The following is a 21,998-nucleotide window of genomic DNA, read 5'->3' as shown; positions in this document are numbered from 1 at the left end:
TTACTTTCTTTTATTTGGTTGGATAGAATTTCTTGGCATTCTCTGTTTACCAAAAACATGCAGTTGCACCTGTCAAAATTAGTATTTGAATTGTTCATGCCTTACTATCTAAACACATCTAAATCCTCTCATGTTTCATTCATGTCAAGAAATATTCAGCTTTGAGAAAAAGAAAGCTAAAGCAGGGGAAAATTCAAACTTCTCAGTTGTGTTTACATCTCTAAAATGGCTAAGCCATTTTTTGTGTTCTATTTCATCTTAAGAGTTACTGCTATTGGAGATGTGCCACGGCTTCGGTCACTACCGCGTCTCCCTCCTGGCCCGAGAGGTGTCAGCACCTGTCCTAGAAGACCGTTGCAGTCAGCCAGCCTCTGCTCTACGGTGACCATGTGCGACCGAAAGGTGGTGATCAAAAATGGGACATGTCAGAAGAGATGCAACAGGATTCGGTGGAGTGCCTTACTCAGGCCCTGGAGAAATATAATATAGAAAAGGACATTGAGGCCCACATCAAGAAGGAGTTTGACAAGAAGTACAACCCCACCTGGCACTGCATTGTGGGGAGAAACTTCGATAGTTATGTGACACTTGAAACCAAACACTTCATCTACTTCTACCTGGACCAAGTGGCCATTCTTCTGTTCAAATCTGGTTAAAAGCATGAACTGTGCCACACACCCAGTGATCCATCCAAAACCAAGGACTGCAGCCTAAATTCCAAATACAGAGACTGAAATCTTCAGCCTTGCTAAGGGAACACCTCGATCTTTGAACCTTTTTTTGTTGTGTACAGGGCATTCTCTGTACTAGTTTGTTGTGATTATAAAACATTCAGCAAAACAGCTTACATTTGTATTTATTTTCTGTTCCATACTTCTGTGCCCCATGTGTTTCTCTTAATCCATTCCTTTAAAAAATAAATCTGTTGGCAATGTAAAAAAAAAAAAAAAAAAAAAAGAGTTACTGCTATTGAATATATTTCTTCACTACTAACCCACCATACAGCCGCACTTTGTTGGGTTAGGCGTTTGCTCTTCTCATTAAAGTTTCCTCTGTTTGTTACAGGTTGTGGATTTGCTGTACAAAAGATACCAAAGATTGATTATAGCGTTAAACTTGGATAAAGAGGAAGATGAAGGAAGACATTTTCCAAATTCAATAAAAGCATTATAGAATACAATTTTAAATGAAATTACTCATTTTAAACTAGTAGAAACAAATGTATCTTAGCCAATTGTACCCCATTTCCACTCCTTAAAATTAATGCAAGTTTTCAAGTGGGGCAAGAGGGCTATATGACAGCAATAACAATGATAAAGTTGACTGGCATTAATTGTGTGCTTGCTATATCAGGCACTATTGTAAGCCCATTACATACATACATGTATTTACACCAATGTTTAGTCTTAACAGCAACCCATGGGGACTAAACCTCATCATAATTACTATTATTTCACATCCATCAGCTGAAGAAACTGAGGCACAGTTTCTTACCTGTTTTAAGATCACACAAATAGGAAGTGAAGGAACTAGGAAGTAAAAAAATAATTGACACTTTGAATTCATAGAAATTTTCTGCTAGGCTACAAATAGAAGAGGCTACTGAATTTAATGAGTAAATCTTGCTACAATAATTTATTCACTTGAATTTACAAAAGAAAATTCCTTTAAATTTATCTTACATTGACAACCATGTTACTATCCCCTCCTTTTTTGTTTACTTTTAATTTCAGAGTTGTAAGTTCATTTTTGCTTGGGAGATATGTCTCAAATTTAATTATTTTCAACCAATACAGTTTTCCTGAGAAACTAGGTTTTGCCTTTTTGGTTATTTTTCCTCAGGCAAAAAGCAACCCTTTTAATTTGTTCTGATGCTTTATAGAAAACAAAGAACTTTGAAAAGGGGTAGAAGTTTGTTTGGATGCCCTTGGAAACAAGGTGTAAATTTGGGGAGATCTTAATCTTTCTGTCTCCATAAATAACCTGAACCCTAATTTTTTCATTTCATCTAAGATACTGTAATCTCTAAAAGAGCTTCTGTTCACTTTTTTAAGTCTTTTTCTCAAATTATATTTTGAAAAGACTGTATAGGATCTATAGAGCTACAAACAGTATATGTTGCCCTTTGCAACATCCTTTTAAAAATTGTATCAATATACCAGGATGAAAAACACTTATTTTGACACATAGTAGTTGACATCTAAAATAATTTCTCAAGTCACTTTCAACCTTCAACTGCCCATTGTATTAGCCCAGTGTCTTCTAGTAAAGAAAGGCCTCACTTACGTTTTATAAAACATAAAGATGGTAAACAACATCCTCCAATCAGGTCACATTCAAAATGAAGCCTTCTCCATATGCTGTGAAGACATCTGTAGGGCTTAATATTCTGAGACTCAGGTGTTGTGCTGTGTGCTGAGATGCCCACATAAATACTTATATGGTGAAACTGCAGCCATTTGAGGGAAGAAAACTGAATAATTTTTCCAAAGAATTGGGTAAAGGAATTAATAGTCTCAAAATTACTCTCAATTCCTCAAGCATGCTTTTTAGAGCCCTTTCCGTCTTGGAAGTTTAGGGCAGCAAACTCAATTCTCTTAAGGTTAAATAAAAATACTTAGGAGAGTAAAAGCTTCTAGTATTTTCTTATTGTATCCTGTTTGCCTGTGTCCCACTCCTTTGGTATTCCCTTGCATGATACCCTGATGGATACGGAGGTATTTCTAAAAGATGTCCACTTCCAAATCAAAATTATTATTCATTGGCTTTTACACCATGAGACTAAATGCTACAGAAAGGAAAAGGTGAAACGAAAAAACCTGTGCTGTATTTCAGATGACTTTCACCTTACAGAAAGCATAAGCCTCTCCCCTTTACAGGTGTGGACACTTCTTTCGCCCTCCTCTTTCCACTGCATACTAATCAGGGAGGTACCTTGAAGTATAAATTTACTATTTACACAGAAGAAACTACTGCACTGATAAAGAGCTGAAAGATCTCAGTTTCAGACGGAACTTCTCAACAACAGGTAAATGTTTTTCATTACAATAATAAATTCCAAATCATCAGTTTGTAATTTTATTAATATATATTTCATAGAAAAGAGATGAAATGCATCTGATATAAAAAACATAAATCATAATTAGGCTTAGAGAAAAGGATATATTTTTGTTTTACTGGTGTATTTTTGTTTTTAAATTTTTTATATGAAGAAAATAAATCATTTGCATCGTGATACGGGCACTACTAGAGCAACAAAGATTAATCTCTAAACAAGAGGCATTGGATTGCAAGTGCTTATAAAGAACCTTTTCTTTCCTTGTTAAAAAATGTCCACCATTGTATTTTAAATGGTATATTATACCACGAAAAGAGATTTTATGTTTTGTTTATAAAAATTAAAAGTTTCTCAAGAGAGACATTCTACCATTGCATGATTAACATTAATCAATAAAATATTTTAAGTTTACTGATAAAACTCTCAAATGTTCCAAAGAAACTTAAGTTCCTGAAACTTCTATGAGTACAATTACTTTCCTTGACAAAGACTTTCAGTTTGTTGATAATTTGGTTAAAGTAGTTACAAACCTTTACCTCTGTATTCTAGAACATATACTAAATATGGGGAACTTGTCATTGAGGATACAACATTCTGATGGATTTTGTATCTTTCAGAGTTAGCAGTTGTCATTATGACCTTTGAAACAAATAAAAAATGTTTCCTTATGAGAATTTCTACATTCTGTTTTGTGGCATTAAAAAGTATCTTTGGATTTAATGAAAGATAACTATGAAAATCATCCCTGTTTACTAAGTAGTTTTTTGGGGGTTTTTTGGTACCGGAGATTGAACTCGGGTTCTTGCGCTTAACGCAGCAGGCGGCGAAACCACCAAGCTAAATCCCCGGCCCACTAAGTAGTTATTTTAAAAGGTTACATGTAAGTTGCAGTGTCCTCTCAGTCTCTGACTTTAATTTGTCACCCTGAATAACTTGTGATTTGCAAGAACTCAGTCTAAAAAAGTATATTGGCACTTGATCAAGGAGGATTTGAAAATAGGAAAACTTTAGAGAGAGCACAAGCAAATGCTAAAAGAAAAGAGCGTAAGGATAATGATACGGTACATTAAACAGTGCAATTAGACTTCCTTCTCTCTGTTAACTACTAGAAAACAGTATGGATTCTCATCTCCTGCAAGTATAGTGAATTCTCATAATTTATGTAGTTACATAAATATATATAACAGTAACTAATGTATAGTTACTGTTAATTATAGTAGTTTTGCTCAACAAAGTCACATTCAACACTACCTTAACCAATACTGGAACTTCCTCCTAGTGGAAATAGGAAATTAAGTTCCTATAAACCTCTAGTTTCATCAGAGGATAATACATAACTTTGTTTTATGTGTGTTTTTGTTTAAAGGCACATTATTTGATATATATATATTGTTGATTTGTTATCATTGAAATCACAGTCAAGAACTAATGCCTGCCTAAAATTTACTTCACACATATATTTTCTTAACACATTATCACAGCATTTTACACTATGCCATTTTGAATAGCAGAATAACAAATAATAATAGTAAAGTTTTTAAAAAGGTGCTAAATAGTAAAAAGGACATTTGTTTACAGTATGAGGTCTGAAACAAGAAAACAGAATATGCCATGCCCTGTTCAGCCTTAGCTGGAAATGTGTGTGTGAAAATTTTTTTTTATTGCTCTGTGCCTTCTGCAAATGACTGCAAAAGTACAGTATTGTATTGACTTGTGGTTTATAAATTAATTTTAATTAATAAGTTTTCAAATATCAGATCTATGGGTATGTATATAAAGTATTCCATATACTTTGCATGGTGAGTTCACTCTTAACTATATTCTTTTTCTACCTTTTTCCTTTTGTCTAAATTTTAATTTAAACTAAATTTTTCTTTATATTTTATCTATTTTAAAATGGTTTTAGATCTTTTAAAGAACAAACAAGATAATAAGTCAGCAAATAATCAACAAAGACTTGTCATTTCTACTCTGCATTAGCTCTTTTTCCAAATGTTAGGGAGCATGATAAGATCTCCAAACATTGAGACTTCTTAGGAGATTCATGGTCAATGGCTCTTTGAAATCATTTCATTTTCCATCAAGAGATATTGAAATACAATAAATGTGTTTAATATAAATATCTATTAAAAGCTTAGAAATTTGAGAGATGACACAAGTGAGTAAAAAGTCAAGCAGATACAAGGGTGAAGAGATTATGGCTACACTTCTTTCTTCCTCACCCTAAAATTGGGAACCTGACTTTTTTTAGAATCTGTAATAGTAGCCCAGACTCTTAAGATTTTCTGGTGCTGCCTTTGCTATTGATATCTCTTCTGGTTCCTGTGGAGAACTTAGAAATCGTAAGTGCAGCAGCCAGTGAACTATAGCCTGGAGGGCTATCCATATGCTTCCTAGAAGTTCATGCTCACATAAACCTCATGGTGGAGTTCTACAGCGGATTTTAGTTAGGTGACAGTCAAAAACTCTGGCTATCTTATAGTCACACAGGTATGCCACATAGTGAAACAAGTAAATTTATCTAGGAAATATGTCATAAAAGAACAATTCTACCTCTCCCCACAATTTCAGAAGCACTATAGTCTCATGTTGAAATGAATTATCTTTGCTATCCTAGTGCCTAAGAGTGGAAGTCAATAAGCTGTATTACACTGACTATGAGAAAAAAAAAATGTTTCTATCTTTAATTCAGTCAAACCCTGATTAAAATTACAGAAAAAGATTTTTCTGGAATAAAGCAGGGGAGGGAGAGCCCCCAAATCTAGAAGATATAATTGTATGAGAACAGATGTGATTACATATATTTAGGCCCAGTTTTATCAGGCTAAATGACCCTCAGCCTTTCCCCACATGTAATTCTTTATCTTTCACATAGACATTTCTTTCCATTGTTCCTTAAAACCACTTGAATCACTCAGGTTTTCCTCCAGTCTTTGTCCCATGTTGTAAAAAAAGAAGTTTCTTTACCCCAAGACTTACCTTGAGCTTCACGTTATCCATTCCACAACTATTTAGAAAGTCCTTACTGTGTGCCAGGCCCTGTGGTGGATGCTCTGGATGCAGTGGAGCACAAAGCCAACAGAGCTTCTGCCTACACACAACCGGTACAGAGTTAAATCAAAGTAAATACAAAAAAGTGTAAAATCGCAGTGATAAGTGTCCTGAAGGATGCGTTTAGTACGCCTTTAGTGCGTTTAATAGACCCATGCCGGCGTAGTTAGCTTCATTTCTGTAGGACTAGATCCGTAATACTCTACTTCCATGCATTCTCCAGTCTACCGAGCCGGGTGCCTCCCTATCTTCCTTCTTCCCTCTTCAGAGGGAACAATGGTAATCGGAATCACACCCAAAGATAACAGGTCTATAGCTGTGCCCGTAGGTAAGAATGCTAACAGGCACAAACTATACGTATAATTTCGAGTTTCTTTTTTCTTCTTTTTTATGGTACTGAGATTGAACCCAGGTCCTTTGCACTGAGCTACATTCCAGACCTTTTAAATTTTTTTTCTTATGAGACAGGGTCTTGTGTAGGCTTGAACTTTGATTCCCCTGCTTCAGTTTCGTCAAGATTCTAATTAAGGGTGGAACTGCATACCTCTGGAGAAGATGTTGGTGCTGAAATGTTCTACCAAATTACTGACACTGGAGAAAATATTGAAGAGTCACTTTCCTGAATCACTCAAGGTACTACAAACGTGAGAATTTAATTTTTTTATTAATCTATAAAATAATGTATTAATCTATAACATAATAATGTATTAATCTATAAAATAATAAGACTCTGGGAACATTTTTTAAACATAATTTCCCGGTTCTCTCCTGCTAGAGACTGATTTACCGGATTGTGAATAAAACTCAGGATTATTTTTGATGATTCCTGGGGAATTTTACATAATTCCAAGCTATATTATTTTTAGTAAATTTAAGTCATAAAATGTTTTAAATAGCAAAAGGGTATGTATTGGGTGGCATTAATGTTAGGAAAATAACCTAGGGTGAACAATAGGACTCAAGTTTAAGGGTTGTTATAAATTTTTTTTGGTGATTTTCTTTTGGCCAGCAAAGCTCTGATCTAAAATCCAGCAGGGCCTGTGGATAACTCAGTGCAATTGTGGAAGATGTCGTTCATCAAAGGCTGCAATATAGTCCATTTAAGGCTGCATAGCACTTGGGAGAAAGGCAATGAAGCTGCCTTTGAGGGAAGAGTTTTTTGTCTTGTAGACAGATTTACAACTATTTCTCATATGTGAATGGAACGGAAATCACTCAGGAGAGAATGCATCAAGTTTTGAGGTTAGAGACCAGAGTCCAGCATTTTTTTTTAATACTATCATATCTCTTTAATGATAAATTAAAATGTCTTGTTCTGCTCCAGGTGAGCTCCTCGGGCAGACCATCCAGCATTTTTAATACCCCAAATAATCCTTGTGTATATTAACATTTGAGCAAAACTAATCCAAATGGAGTTGTGTAGCACACTGTACTATGTTGATTAAATCTGGTCAACTTACTGATCATGCATAAACTATAGAAGGAAGAATCTGTCTAATAATTTGGGATTGTGTGGCTATAAAAGTACCATATGGAGGGCCAGGGATTTGGCTCAGTGGCACCATGCCTGCCTCACAAGCACAAGGTCCTGAGTTTGGTCTCCAGTACCAAAAAAAAAAGTACCATGTGGACAGTCTGGTCCAAATTTCCCCATTTCGAATGCTGATACTGAGGTGAATGGGATAAAATAATAGGCTTCTTACTCTTTTTTTTTTGGTACTGGGGCTAGAACTCCGGTCCTTGCACTTGCACAGCTGGCAGCGAAACCACTGAGCTAAATCCCCAGCCCTAAAATGGTAGGCTTCTTTGATTTAATAATGTCTAACTCTTCTGTAACAGATAAAAATATTTCAGCGACCCTCAGAGTCATAAAAGATGTTAGGGATTTTAAAAGTTAAAGTAAATATAGTTTTGGGCCGGGGATTTAGCTCAGTGGTTTCACTGCCTGCTGTGCAAGCACAAGGATCCAAGTTTGATCCCTGGTACCAGGAAAAAAAGAAAAAAAAAAAATATATATATATATGCTTTTGTTTGTTCACCCTTCCTTCATTCTTTGGAGCTTATGAGTATGTAATTTATAGCCTTAGTTTAGTGCTTAAGTGATTCTCCTTCCAAACTTCCTTTACAAGCCCTACTGCTAATTTGTTCAGCAACTATACTTCCATGTAGCCACCTCCTGCCCTGCAAGAAACATCAGCTGTTGGAAGAGTTTGCTATTTACCAAGGTCAAATCTTTTAGTTGTCTGAAGTCTTACACAAACAAATTATTTCTCTTTTAGACCCTGAATATTGAGAGGCTTTTTTCTGTTTAACCTTTGGAACATTACAGTAATATTTAGGCTACATCCTTGAATAGGGATGCACAGGCTACCCATGTGAAGCCATTTTAATAAACCTCATTCTTGCTATGTAAGATGAGAAGCCACAGAATTTAATGACTAGCATAACAAGCATCACTCTTCCAGGTTGCTTTTACTTTTGAATTTGCACTAAGTATGATCCATGTTACATATTACCATAAACCAGACTCAATTTTCAAAGAAACATTCTATGAGAATATTTGAATGAAGTCCCAGATTGGGTAAAACAGAAGAAAATGTTATTTTAGACTGAAGAAAGGTGAGTGATTTGGGTCAAGATAGTGATTAAGGAGGTAAAATGTAGGTTCTATGCCCTTAGAATGGACTTATTAAAGTCTAGCAATCCTATAAAGTGCACGCAGTATAACTGTATAGCTCATGAGTTTTCACACAGCAAAAACTCCTGTAATATCCACTGTGGAAGAGAAAGAACATTACTTTGGATCCAGGTTCTTCCCAACTCCAGTGCTCCTTTCCGATCACTTCCTGTCTCCACTTCCAAGCCACAACTTAGTTTTGGCTGTTTTTTAATGTAATATAAATTGAATCACACAGTGCTTTTTTTGTATTTAGCTTCTTTTGTTCAGCTTCTTTTGTGAGATTTATAGCGATTCCACGTATAGTTGTGGTCTATTCATTTCATTGCTGTTTTGTAACCACCTATGGTATGAATATGACAGAATTTATTTAATCATTTCAATTTTGATGGACCCTGAGGTATTTTTGCCCTGAAAAGATATGCAATTGTTACTCAGGAGTAGTTGCATTTTTACAAATTCTTTTCAGACAGTGTAGTGAATTTCAAAAGCAGTTGAGCACCAAGATTATCTGTGGAACTTTTTTTTTCCTGGTACTGGGGATCCAACTCGGGACCTTGCACTTGTGAGACAGGTGTGGTACCACTGAGCTAAATCCCCGGCCCAATCTGTGGAACTTTCAAGATATATGTGAACTCTAAATACATTAGTTTCTGATTCAAATATTTATTTCTAATCTATGTGTCAAGCATTCACCTAGAAAGCCTATCAATTTAGTATCCATCACTATTGTGCTGTAAAAACTAAGTGTAGGGAGAGTTTTTTCATTGGGCTTTAATAGACTTTTACCAGTTTTTGTAAGCACTGATAATATAACAGTAAAAGGTATATATGTATGTGAATTGTTTATGTGTGTATGAATAGATTTATAATCACTTTCCTGGGTATGGTTAGTTGAGGGTAATACACAACTGCAACATCTAGCAGTGTACTTGGCTCATCTTTTTGGGTTCCCTGCACAGGTTTATGGAGCAGTGATGAACATAAACCGTGGGAATCCTTTTCAAAAGGAAGTAGTGTTGGATTCATGGCCAGACTTCAGAGCTGTCATCACCCGGCGACAGAGAGAGGTACAGTCTTGGAAAGCAAATAAATAAGAATTGGCACCAACTAGACAGAATTTTGATTGGGTAAAGTGGACACTATAGCCATAATAATCATATAAGCTACATATTTCACCATGAGTTTCTACTGTGACTGGCTTCAGAGTGGCAGGCATATGAAAAACCTCTAGTCCAAAAGTATTTCTTTAGTGCTCCCTAATCTCTGGAACAATAAAGCACACTTGGCTGATTTGAATATACTAGCTTTTCCACTGGGTGGATGATTCCTTACGACTGATGACTTTGTGAAGGTAAATAAGGAAAAAGACTGAGAAAGACATTCCCATTCTGCCTTTGAGACCAAAAAGAAGCTCATCACCAAAGATATGGTGCTTTCCTAATGCATTCCATTAGGAAGATTCTGAGAACTTTGATGCTTAGAGGAGGATTCATTTAGTTTTACTCTCCATCAATCTATCCATTCATCCACCCATCCATCCACCCATCCATCCATCCATCCACCCATCCACCCATCCATCCACCCATCCATCCATCCATCCATCCATCCACCCATCCATCCACCCATCCATCCACCCATCCATCCATCCACCCATCCATCCATCCACCCATCCATCCATCCACCCATCCATTCACCCATCCATCCACCCATCCATCCATCCATCCATCCATCCATCCACCCATCCATCCACCCATCCATCCATCCACCCATCCATCCACCCATCCACCCACCCATCCATCCACCCATCCATCCACCCATCCATCCATCCATTCATCCATCCATCCACCCATCCATCCACCCATCCATCCATCCACCCATCCATCCACCCATCCACCCATCCACCCATCCACCCATCCATCCACCCATCCATTCATCCATTCATCCATCCACCCATCCATCCATCCACCCATCCATCCATCCACCCATCCATCCACCCATCCATCCATCCACCCATCCACCCATCCATCCACCCATCCATCCATCCATCCATCCACCCATCCATCCATCCATCCATCCACCCATCCATCCATCCACCCATCCATCCACCCATCCATCCACCCATCCACCCATCCATCCATCCACCCATCCATCCACCCATCCATCCACCCATCCACCCATCCATCCATCCACCCATCCATCCACCCATCCATCCATCCATCCATCCATCCACCCATCCATCCACCCATCCATCCATCCACCCATCCATCCACCCATCCACCCATCCATCCATCCACCCATCCATCCACCCATCCATCCATCCATTCATCCATTCATCCATCCACCCATCCATCCACCCATCCATCCATCCACCCATCCATCCACCCATCCACCCATCCACCCATCCATCCACCCATCCATTCATCCATTCATCCATCCACCCATCCATCCATCCACCCATCCATCCATCCACCCATCCATCCACCCATCCATCCATCCACCCATCCACCCATCCATCCACCCATCCATCCATCCATCCATCCACCCATCCATCCATCCATCCATCCACCCATCCATCCATCCACCCATCCATCCACCCATCCATCCACCCATCCATCCACCCATCCACCCATCCATCCATCCACCCATCCATCCACCCATCCATCCACCCATCCACCCATCCATCCATCCATCCATCCACCCATCCATCCACCCATCCATTCATCCATTCATCCATTCATCCATTCATCCATTCATCCATCCATCCATTCATCCATTCATCCATCCATTCATCTAGATATTTGTGTGTATGTGCGGAGCTGGATATTTAATCCAGGGCCTTGTACATGCTAGGTAAGCATTCTGCCGCTGAGCCACAGCACCACACCCCTATTGTTTTGTTTTTATTTTTGAGATAGGGTCTTACTATGTTGCCCAAGATGACCTCAGAGTCTTGGGCTTAAGGAATCCTCATGCTTCAGCCTCCTAAGAGCCTCCCTCAGCTGGGACTACCAGTATGTGACATCACAACCAGCCTTTTTGCATTTTTATAAATAAATAAAATCCTATAAGAATGTGAAATAAATGTCTTAAAACCCTCCTAAACTGAAAGGAAAAAAATCAAACAAAAGTCAAATTTTTTACTCTTCTCTCTACAGTATATTGGATTCATTCTCACTTCATTTTTTTTAGGTGACTAATTTTGATAATGGAAAACTAGCTGAACATGCCCAGCTAACCATACTTACTCTCTCCAGGAATCCTGTTATCTGGAGGATATGTTTAGTGACTGTCTTCTGTTCTAGGCTGAGGCAGATAACCTCGACCATTATACTAACGCCTATGCGGTGTTCTACAAGGACATCAGGGCATACCAACAGCTCCTGGAAGAACGTGATGTCATTAACTGGGACCAAGTTTTTCAAATACAAGGTGAGGTAAAATGTAAGACATACACTATGGAGTTATTTTTCCTTTTTTTATTGTACATGTCTGAGATATAAATAGGAATTTCATATATATATGAGATCGACACATGTGCACAAACATATATATATATACACATTTTATGTTTTTACCATTTTTTATTCGAATGTTGTACAAACAACTTTGATTGGTATTGCCTATTTTTTTCCTCACAGAAAATCTTTTGAGTTACTTGGATGTAAATCAGATTTATAAAATGGAATGCTAGTCATAGCATCTGTAGTTTTAGAAGCATTAACTTTCTTGACTTTTCTGAGGCTTAAATCCCTGAGAGAAGAGATACGGCTCAGGTACCACACTCTGTTCAATATGCCTTCCCATATATTTTTTTCAAGAGAAAGTCTCAGGGCCATGCCAGGAAGTAGCTCACAAGAGAAAAGAAAACAAGTCCTTAAACATGGAAGAGAGAAAGGCAATTTCCAGAGAATTCATTCAGTAAGGACTCAGATTGGAAGGAATAAAGAAGATGGGAATTTGGAAGTAGGAGTCATGCTATTAGCTCTCCCAGGGGTACTCTACCACTAGCCATTACTTCAGCCCCTCCACCTTTTTGAGATAGGGTCTCACTAAATTTCTTAGGCTGGCCTCAAACTTGGCATCTTCCTGCCTGCACCTGCCAAGCAGCTGAGATTATAGGTGTGTACCACCATAACAGGCAGGGCTGTACCATTTTTGTTTACCACCATGAAACAGTGCATAGAACAGTGGTTTATGCACAACAAATACCGAACAAAGATTTACAAATGATGTGTTATAGCTATGATAAGAGGGATCTGGGTGAGGTAAGTTCAGTGTAAACTCACTGCCTTAGTTACTCTTCTCGTTGCTGAGACAAAATACCTTACACCCACAAGTTAAAGGAGGAAAGTCTATTTCAGCTCCCAGTTTGTAGAGGTTTCAGCCCGTAATTGGCTGGCTCCAAGGCAGGGTGGCTTGGTAGTGGGACATCCCAGAGGAGAAACAGTTTACAACAAGGCAGGCAGGAGCAAGCCTGCATGTTTCCCTTTTCTCCCAAACAGGCTACAAGCCTTGTGGGTGGTGCCGCCCATATTTAGGATGAGCTTCTGTTTTCAATAAATCCACTCAGCCACACCCAGAAGTATGCTAATTCCAACCAGTAGCCTAATTTAGTACCACACACCTTTAATCCCAGTGTCACACACCCTAGATCCTGCCAGCTCTGAAAAGCCCCACCCATGAGGACATGAGGCTTTGGGGGGACATCTAGACACAAGCCATAACACTCACCTACATCTAATTTATATCTTTAATACTGTAATGAGCATTTTGGTAACAGAGTGGAAGAGAAGCTTTAAAGTTGGCTTGCCACACCACACAAATCCAAACTCTCACACAGAATTGATCATAGCATAGACTTTGCAAGCTATTAAATACTGTCACTTTAAGGCCACTCTGAGAGTGAAAAAAAATTTATATTCCTACAAGATATTTCAGTTTCTCATAGAATATTTCTAATAGAAATTGCCATGAAAGATCATGACAGATGAAGCCGTGTGTGATGGCGTATGCCTGTAATCCCAAGAGCTCAGGAGGCTGAAGCAGGAGGATCACTGTGAGTTTGAAGCCAGCCTGGGCTACATAGTACAAGGCCAGCCTGTACTACACAGTGAGACCCTGTCTCAAAAAACCAAAATATAAAAATAAAAAGATCATGACAGATGGTCACAATGGGCAACATAGTGGGAATTGATTGGAAAAAAATCCACAAAAATTTAAAAATCACAGAAAATAACTAAGAATTTATATATAAATATATAGTAGGATAACAAGATAGCAAGCTGGTGATACTGATGATACTTGGTATGAAAATAGTGTGACTACTTTCATTCTTGCTTCCAATAAAATGCTCATCTTTTTGTCTTTCTTTACACAGGGTTGCACAGTGAGTTATATGAAGTTTCCAAAGCTGTTGCCAATTCAAAGCAGTTGGATGTAAAGCTATCTTCCTTCAAGGCCGTTCAGTTTTCTCCTGTTTCATCTCTGCCAGACACCCGTTTTCTGTATGTAAACCATGCTCTGCACTGGGGGCAGGACTTAATGCCTTAGAGGTTCAGATGGTAGTGACTGGAGTGCCTCTCATTAAGGCACACTTTGGCGGTTTGGATTTGAGCTGTTGACTCTAAACTGTGTGTGTGTTTACTCTTCCCTCCTCTATACTTCACTGCTCATAATTTCCCTGAAAAGTAAGTCAGTGTCATTTTCCATAGTTATAAATGAGCTCAGAATACCTGTGTTTTCATGGTATATGTAGAAAAATCATTCATTGGTGTATTTTTTCCCCAAAATAGTTCTAAGTAATCTCCATAGGTCTGAGTCCACAGTTCTTATTTTTGTGTTGTTGTTATTTCAGGAAAGGGACATATTATTGACTCATGTGCCAGGCACTAAATGTTTTAAAATATTACCCCTTTAATCCTTTCCATATTCTTATAAAGTAGGACTATTATTCCATTTTTAATAGAGTTGAAGTAACACAGAAGAGTAATTATTAGACCCAGGAAATAACGTGAAGCCCAACTCCAAAAATCAGTCCTTGAAAGCATGTTGTTAGTGGTATCTGCATCCATTCTTTTCTCTTACTCTGGAGTTCCTGCTCTGTCATTTACTCCGTGTTCCCCTCAGCTACCTGTCTGAGCAATAATTTCTTCTCAAGAATGACAATGTATCTTTGTCTTAGTTACTTTCTCATCACCGAGACACAATGTCTGACAACTACAACTCTAAGGAGGAGAAAGGTTTATTTTGGCTCACAGTTTATAGAGATTTCAGTTCATAGTCTTTTGGCTCCAAGGCAGGGCGGCAAGGCAGAGGAGAAGCAGCTCATGCACTGTGGTGGGAAACGGAGAGTAATTAGGGGAGGAGGGGAGGAGATATACCCTTGCAGGCCACAGCCCCTGTGACCTAGCTCTTCCAACCAGACTTCACCTCCCAACATCACATTTAGTTATAAACTCCTCAGTGGACTAATCCACTGATAGTGTCACCCCCGTGATCCATTCACTCCCAAAAGCCCCACCTATGAGTGCATGAGGTTTGCGGGGAAGTCTAGATATAAACTATAACAATCTTCATCACATGCTACTTTGATAGAAAATGAAACAATATACTTGAAAAGCACCCACCTCGGTGAATGTTAATTTTCTTCACTTTTGTGAAGAAATTGTTGAGCAAAAAACTAAATCTAATGAATGGTCACTTTAAGTCATGAGAAAGCAACTGAACTTTATTTTTTTTTAAGTACTAGCGATTTTACTGGAGATTGAACCCAGGGCCTTCACACTGAGCTAAACATTAAAATGTGAGGACTTGCTCTCCACACTGGGCTCATTTCTATCTTCTTGTAAGAAATGTCTATTTAGGTCCCTTACCATTTTTTATTGGTATTATTTAGGTTTTATGCTACTGATATATTTTGATTTCTATATATTCTGGATGTCAACCACATCAGAAATATAGTTTGCAAATATTTTCACATATTCTGCAAATTTTCTCTATTGTTTCTTTTGCTGTACAGAAGCTTTTTAGTTTGTTGCAAATCCATTTGTGTATTTTTGCTTTTGTTTCCTGGGCTTTTGGAGACTTATCCAAAAAATTCTTGCCCATTTCAGTGTCATGGAGTTTATCCCTTATATTTTCTTCTAATAGTGACGTTTTATCTTTTATCTTTAACACCTAAATTATTACTAAAATTTGTGTAAACTATTTTGAATACTCTACCCCTCAGATTCCAGTTCAAAGTCTCAAATGTAACTCTTCCTGAAGTACTTGCTCTGGTGATGTTTTTGTTTGTAACAATATTTTTTGCATGAGGGTTCTTTCCCCTTGCTTTGAAGTTCATTTTAAAAATTAAATTGAAAATCTTATTAAGCCAGTCTTCTTTAAATTTTATTTTTATTTCAATGTAATACAAGTAGATACAAATAAAGGAAATGTTTTTTTTTAAAGTCTTCTTATATGAAAAACTAAAGCAAAATTTCATAACAAATTAAAGAATAACATTAGTTAATATACTATGTACCATAATCTTAAAAGAATGACCAAAATGTGAAAGTACAAGTCATAAACAAAAAAGACTCTTACAAAAAAGAAACAAATAGATAATAGCACAAAACTTTCTTTTCAATGAACTAAGAAGACCTAGTAGTATAAAGGAAACAAATTAGCAAATATATTTAACTTAACCCCTGTTTAGTGGACAGAGGACTGACCCAGTGCCTTACCTGACAATATGCCTAGAACGTGAGCTAACACTGCACAACTACTGAGAAAAAGATAACGCAAGACTGTACTTCACAAAACTCATAGTGAGAACTACATTATAAGTCTTTTTAATATTCGCCTAGGATGCACTTATGGTACTGATAAATTCAAGAATGAAAACAAATTCCAAGACACAATCAGTCTTACAAGTTTTCAACCAAGTAATTTGTCTCAATTCTTTAAAATTGCAAAAGTCACTTATTTTTATATCAAGCCTTTTATATAGCAAATATTAGAAGCTTGGCATTGGAATTAATATAGTACAAAGCAACTAGTATATAAAAATAGGCCAGTGGAAAAAACTGAAAATATGTAACCTAGAGACGAGCAACCCAGGGAAGACTGGGGAAAGCTAAGATTCACAGAGCCTGGCATATTGATCTATGTCTGACATATTGAGCAACTTGTATTCATTTTCTGGCCATAGATACATAAAAGCAGAGACATCCTGACTGCTAAAATAATTATTTTACTGAGTAAAAGATTAGAATTAGATTCTAAGAATCTGAACTTTCCCAGTACCTCACAGAAGATTTTAGCAGACTTAGGACTTAAGAACAATTTGAGAATTTTTTCTACAAAGGAAGAGTTAAAAGAAAAACCTTAGACAAGTTAACTCTAGAAGAGCTTATTTGAGCAAAGAATGATTCATGAATCTGGCAGTGCTTAAACTAGAGGAGGCTCAGAGAACTCTGTCCAGCAGTGTGACAGCAAATTTTTCTGGTACTGGGTATCAAACTCAGGACTTTGCACTTGTCGAGCAGGTGTGGTGCCACTGAGCTACATCTCCAGCCCAATGACAGCAAGTTTTTATCGGCCAGATGCAGGAGCAAAACAGATCACCAGACTGGCTGCAGCAAGACAGCTGCCTTTATTTAAGCATAATTCCCACCTATGGGCTGATTAAAACTGGCTGAAACTCAGCTGTCTATTATTCTTCTAAGTTAGTATGTAAACAAACCAAAAGCTAAATTAGATTACAGTGTGTGTCCTAGGTATTAAAGTCATGAGGCAGCCTAATTTTGCAATTTAGCAATTTCAAGCCAAATTTAACAATAAACACTTTCTTCAATCTGGACTGAAGATGAAAATAAATAGGAATAAAAATAAAAGAAAGACTTAAATTTGATATAACAAGTATTTAGTCTTCTCAGAAATGAAACCTTGAGGTGGCTTGTGAGTGGGGAATGGTGGGTTCTAACTCATTGAAAATGCTAGGCATGGTCTCAGGGATATTTTTCTGAGTTTGAGTCAGTATGAAAAAGGTAGTTATTGATAACCACATGACTCTGAGCTCATACTTTTTCTCATGTCATTTCTTCTAGAACGAGTTCTCCCCCACGCCTAACCCACCTGAGTGTTGCTGATGCTGATCTACTCAACCGGACTTGGTCAAGGGGCGGTAATGAGCAGTGTCTCCGGTACATTGCCAGCCTCATCTCTTGCTTCCCCAGTGTGTGTGTCCGTGATGACAAGGGAAACCCAGTATCCTGGGCTATCACAGACCAGTTTGCCACCATGTGCCATGGCTATACCCTACCCGATCATCGCAGGAAGGGTTATAGCCAGCTGGTGGCCCTCACACTGGCCAGGAAGTTGCAAAGCCGGGGATTCCCCTCTCAAGGAAATGTCCTGGATGACAACGTGGCATCTATCAGCCTCCTGAAGAGTGTCCATGCAGAGTTCTTGCCTTGTCGTTTTCATAGGCTGATTCTTACCCCCAGGCCTTCCTAGGCAAGCTTGTCTTTAGCCCAGTAAAACTCTAGGAATTTTCTTACTTTCCCTAAACATACATACTCTTGGCTACCAAGGAGGGGAGAATTAAACCTGAAATCAGGAGATTCTTGTGTTGTTGAAAAGGGCCTGGAGAAGACATGCAGCACCATTCTGAGAAACATTAACTATTCCTGTCTTGGGTTTCTACCATAAATAACTGCAGGAGTTGGGGTATCTGTGGCTGAGAACAGAGGATGTCTGTCATCTTTGTCATCTTTTAGGATGCACTATAGGGAAGAAATTTCTTAAGCCAGTAATTCATAGCATAGTGGAAGAAATGATTATATGAGAATAAATGATTTAACACAGCAGTTACTGCTTTACTGCTTGGGTTTTGCTCTATATGGTGCTCTTACTGCCACAGAATTCCCCTCTTCCTTGCTATGTTTCACCAACCTCTATTACTGCCACCACTGACCTAATTCTCTGTAAAGTCTTCTGCATTTTCTCCTTTAATTATTTTCTTGACTTTTTTTTTTCACTTCTGTTTAAGACACTAGCCTATTCTCCCATGGCAATGTTCAAATGCTGCAGGTCCTCACATTCTAATGTTTATCAGAATCCTTGGAAGGCAGGTGGCAAACAGATGGCTGGCCCCTCCCCCACAGTTCCTGCTTCAGTTAAGTACAGGGTAGGGCCTGAGAATTTGTTTTTCCAACAGGTTTCCACTTCTGTGTTGCCTTACATGCATGAAGATACAGGCATCCTAATGCTATAAATAGATGTCCTGTAAGTAGGACTAACCCATAGCCTATTCCAGTCCCCTTGTTTATAATCTGCTTTTCCATAAGAAACTAAGATTCATATATTGGTATATATGCAGAGATACAAATACAATATAAACATATACATATATTACATATATGTTTTATCTATATGCATATGGTTATGCCCGTAGAATTTTGATAATGAATGTTATCCCTCTTATTACATAGGAAGAATTTGGGCTCCAGGTAAAATAAATGGCTTTTTTGAGATTATATAATTTATGTTGGAGGCAAAGCCAGAGCTCTGTGATCTTTATTTCAGTTTGTACTTTTTATTAAATCATGTATCTTCTTTATAAAAAAATTTAATGCTTAAATACTTAGTATGTTATTCTATCCTTGTCATGATTTGTTTTCAATTTGGATTCCAATTTCTTTTATGTAAATTTTTCAAGGATAGTACAGGAAGAGACACAAGCTGTGTCTTCCATTTACAATAAAAGCAGGCATAAAACACAATGGTTGGATTTGTCTATACTGGATATATTTCACTTAGCCATATAAAAATATTGCTTTCATTCCTCTATGGTAGTCAAAGTCCTGACTCCAAAGATAAGGGAAAATTCAAATTTCTGGTAATTATTCTGAGGAAAAGAAACAAATTGGCTGATGTAGAGCACATTTTAATGAAGATATTCATCATCTTGAACCAGAGGTTACCTGGGAACTTCCTTGGAGCCAGAGGGAAGCATACTATGTAATAGGAGTGAGTCATAATCCTCTTGGGAAAACATGGCCCAGTTTCTATCCTCAGGGTTCTCATTATCTTTAGCACTGATTGAGTTTGTGTTACTTCTGCCTAATACAGGGCAATACTGTTACATTTACTTCGTAACAGTAATTTGCCTGCTACTCATTTAACATTTGGCTATGTCCAAAAAATTGTGCCAAATCCTGGATGTAGATGCACCCAACTTAATCCTTGTGACAGATAAGGTGTGATTTTATTGTGAGCATTCTGTTATGATTCACCAGATGTTATTGGCAGAGACTCCTGCAGTAAGTCTCTAGTCCCCACCTGCCCAGTCTGATGCAGGCCTGAGGAAAAAAATACACTAAGAGACAGAACTTAGAGAGAGAAAGCAGGGTGCCAGGACGACCAATGCCGGTGTAACAAAGGTGCTGGCCAGACCCAGGCACTGACTTTTTTTGGGAGGATACCAGGGATCGAACTCGAACTTGGGACCTTGTGCTTGTGAGGCAGGTGGTGGAACCACTGAGCTAAATCCCCAGCCTGGCACTGACTTTTATTGGCAATCAATTGAGGTAAAAGTGACATGTGGTTTCTATGGAAATTAATGTAAACAAGGCTCATAAAGGACAAGACAAAGCATTCTCGAATTAGGAACAGAACAGGCAAAATATATGATTGTAATTAGAACGTTGTCCTTCTAGTGAGAAGGTTTTAGTTGTGGGAACAGAATTTGGGTGCGAATTACTCTGACCTCAGCTGCATAAGCTTTGGCCAGACTCAGTTCTCAAAACAAGCCAGTTGTGGGGTTAACTCTTCACAGCCTGCTTTGGGCATAATCAATATTACAGTCCTCTGCATGCTATGCAGGCTTTAATGGGCTAAATCGACACAATAATCTAAGTTTGTCTGATTCCTAACAAATTGTACAACTACATTGTAGAATTAGTCATTATGTTAATTGGTCTAGTAAGCAGTGTGGAGTCTTTGAAGGTAATTATTTCATTATCTCATTGCTTTCTAAATTTTCCACCTACACTTCCCCTCCCAGCAATGGGCCATCATATTTGGAAAAAAAAAATTTTGTACCAAATTCCACTTACCTTGTTTTCTTACTTTTGTCTTCCAGATAACCATGCTGGATATAATTGCCCAACTTCAATAGTATTTCAAATTCCTTTAAAGAATGTATGAGGTGGGCCAGGGATTTAGCTCAGTGGTTCCGGCGCCTGGATTGCAAGTGCAAGGTCCCAAGTTCAATCCCCGGTACCAAAAAAACAAACAAACAAAAAAAACAAACAAAAGAATTTATGAGGAAAGAAGGACAAGGAGGAGAGAGAGACTCAAGAACTAAGAAGAAGCCAGATCAATACTGGGCTTTATTTGTTGACTTAAGGTCATTATTCAGTGTAATATATAAACCATAAAGAGCTTTAAGCAGAATATTAGTGTGTTTGGAAATTAGTTGGAAAGCTAAGCAAGAGATACCCTGCCTATTTAAGAGGAAAAGTTTGTAGGATTTAGTAATTTAGTGGCTGGAGACAAATGGTAAGAATGACTGAGGCTTCTATGCTGTGAAATCTGTGGCTGGTGGTATTTTTCACAGATATCAGTAACACTGGAACAGGTCTTGGAATAAATTTTGAAAAGGCAACTGATAATGAATATTTCAGTCTTAAGCTCAGATAAGTTGTCTAGGACATAAAAATATATTGTGGAGACATCATCAGATAGATGATTACAAAGTCCCCTGGGTTTGGTTGAGATTGTCAGGAGCTTGGCAGGAGCTTGGCATTGAGTAATAAAATATTTTAGGTGAGTGGAGGAGAAGATTCTGGAATAAGAGAAGGCATAATTGGAAGATAGGAACAATGCCAGGAGGTGACTGTCATGGAAGAGAAAGAAAAATTTCAAGATGCAGGAATGGTCAGTGGTGTGAAATTATACTGAGAGTCAAGAACACTCAAGGAATGAGAAGTCCCCATTGTTCTATCAGATATTTTAAATACATGTACCAAAAAGAAGCCAAAAACAGGATTACAAATTGTGTGTGATTCTGTTTATATAAGAGTCATATAAAGTCCAAAACTAGTCAAAACTAACGTATAGCTTTAGAAGCCAAGAATCAGTTACTCTTCAGAAGGACAGTAACTAGAAGACATGAATGTGTATTCTGGATTTCTGTTAATATTCTGATTCCTTCCCTGGGTA

The 21,998-nt window shown here is 37.9% G+C and overlaps 1 protein-coding gene and 1 pseudogene across 1 annotated transcript; both read left to right on the top strand.

Moving 5' to 3' along the window:
- The first annotated feature begins 372 nt into the window (after window positions 1–372).
- On the top strand, window positions 373–951 carry LOC101719420 (dynein light chain 1, cytoplasmic pseudogene; annotated as a pseudogene).
- A 1,972-nt stretch (window positions 952–2,923) lies between these two features.
- On the top strand, window positions 2,924–18,639 carry Glyatl3 (glycine-N-acyltransferase like 3). The gene is made up of 6 exons (XM_004856461.3): window positions 2,924–3,028; window positions 6,578–6,742; window positions 9,749–9,856; window positions 12,092–12,218; window positions 14,167–14,293; window positions 17,879–18,639. Exons 2-6 carry the CDS (start codon window positions 6,665–6,667, stop codon window positions 18,285–18,287), a joined length of 849 nt encoding a protein of 282 aa, XP_004856518.1. The 5' UTR covers window positions 2,924–3,028; window positions 6,578–6,664; the 3' UTR covers window positions 18,288–18,639.
- The last annotated feature ends 3,359 nt before the right edge of the window (window positions 18,640–21,998 follow it).

This window comes from Heterocephalus glaber, unplaced genomic scaffold (genome assembly GCF_053883595.1).
Source record: "Heterocephalus glaber isolate CG9 unplaced genomic scaffold, H.glaber_assembly_v1.0 deba00000546, whole genome shotgun sequence".
NCBI classification, from domain to species: domain Eukaryota; kingdom Metazoa; phylum Chordata; class Mammalia; order Rodentia; family Bathyergidae; genus Heterocephalus; species Heterocephalus glaber.
The sequence above is the reverse complement of the archived record's forward strand: the minus strand, read 5'-3'. Positions and strand labels throughout refer to the sequence as shown.

Bases quoted from the DNA above. Each gene is read 5' to 3' on its own strand.
- Glyatl3 (XM_004856461.3), top strand. From the start codon at position 6,665: ATGTTGGTGCTGAAATGTTCTACCAAATTACTGACACTGGAGAAAATA. The intron at 9,857-12,091 runs GTACAGTCTTGG...CTTCTGTTCTAG, and splicing joins TCACCCGGCGACAGAGAGAG to GCTGAGGCAGATAACCTCGA. The intron at 12,219-14,166 runs GTGAGGTAAAAT...TTCTTTACACAG, and splicing joins CCAAGTTTTTCAAATACAAG to GGTTGCACAGTGAGTTATAT.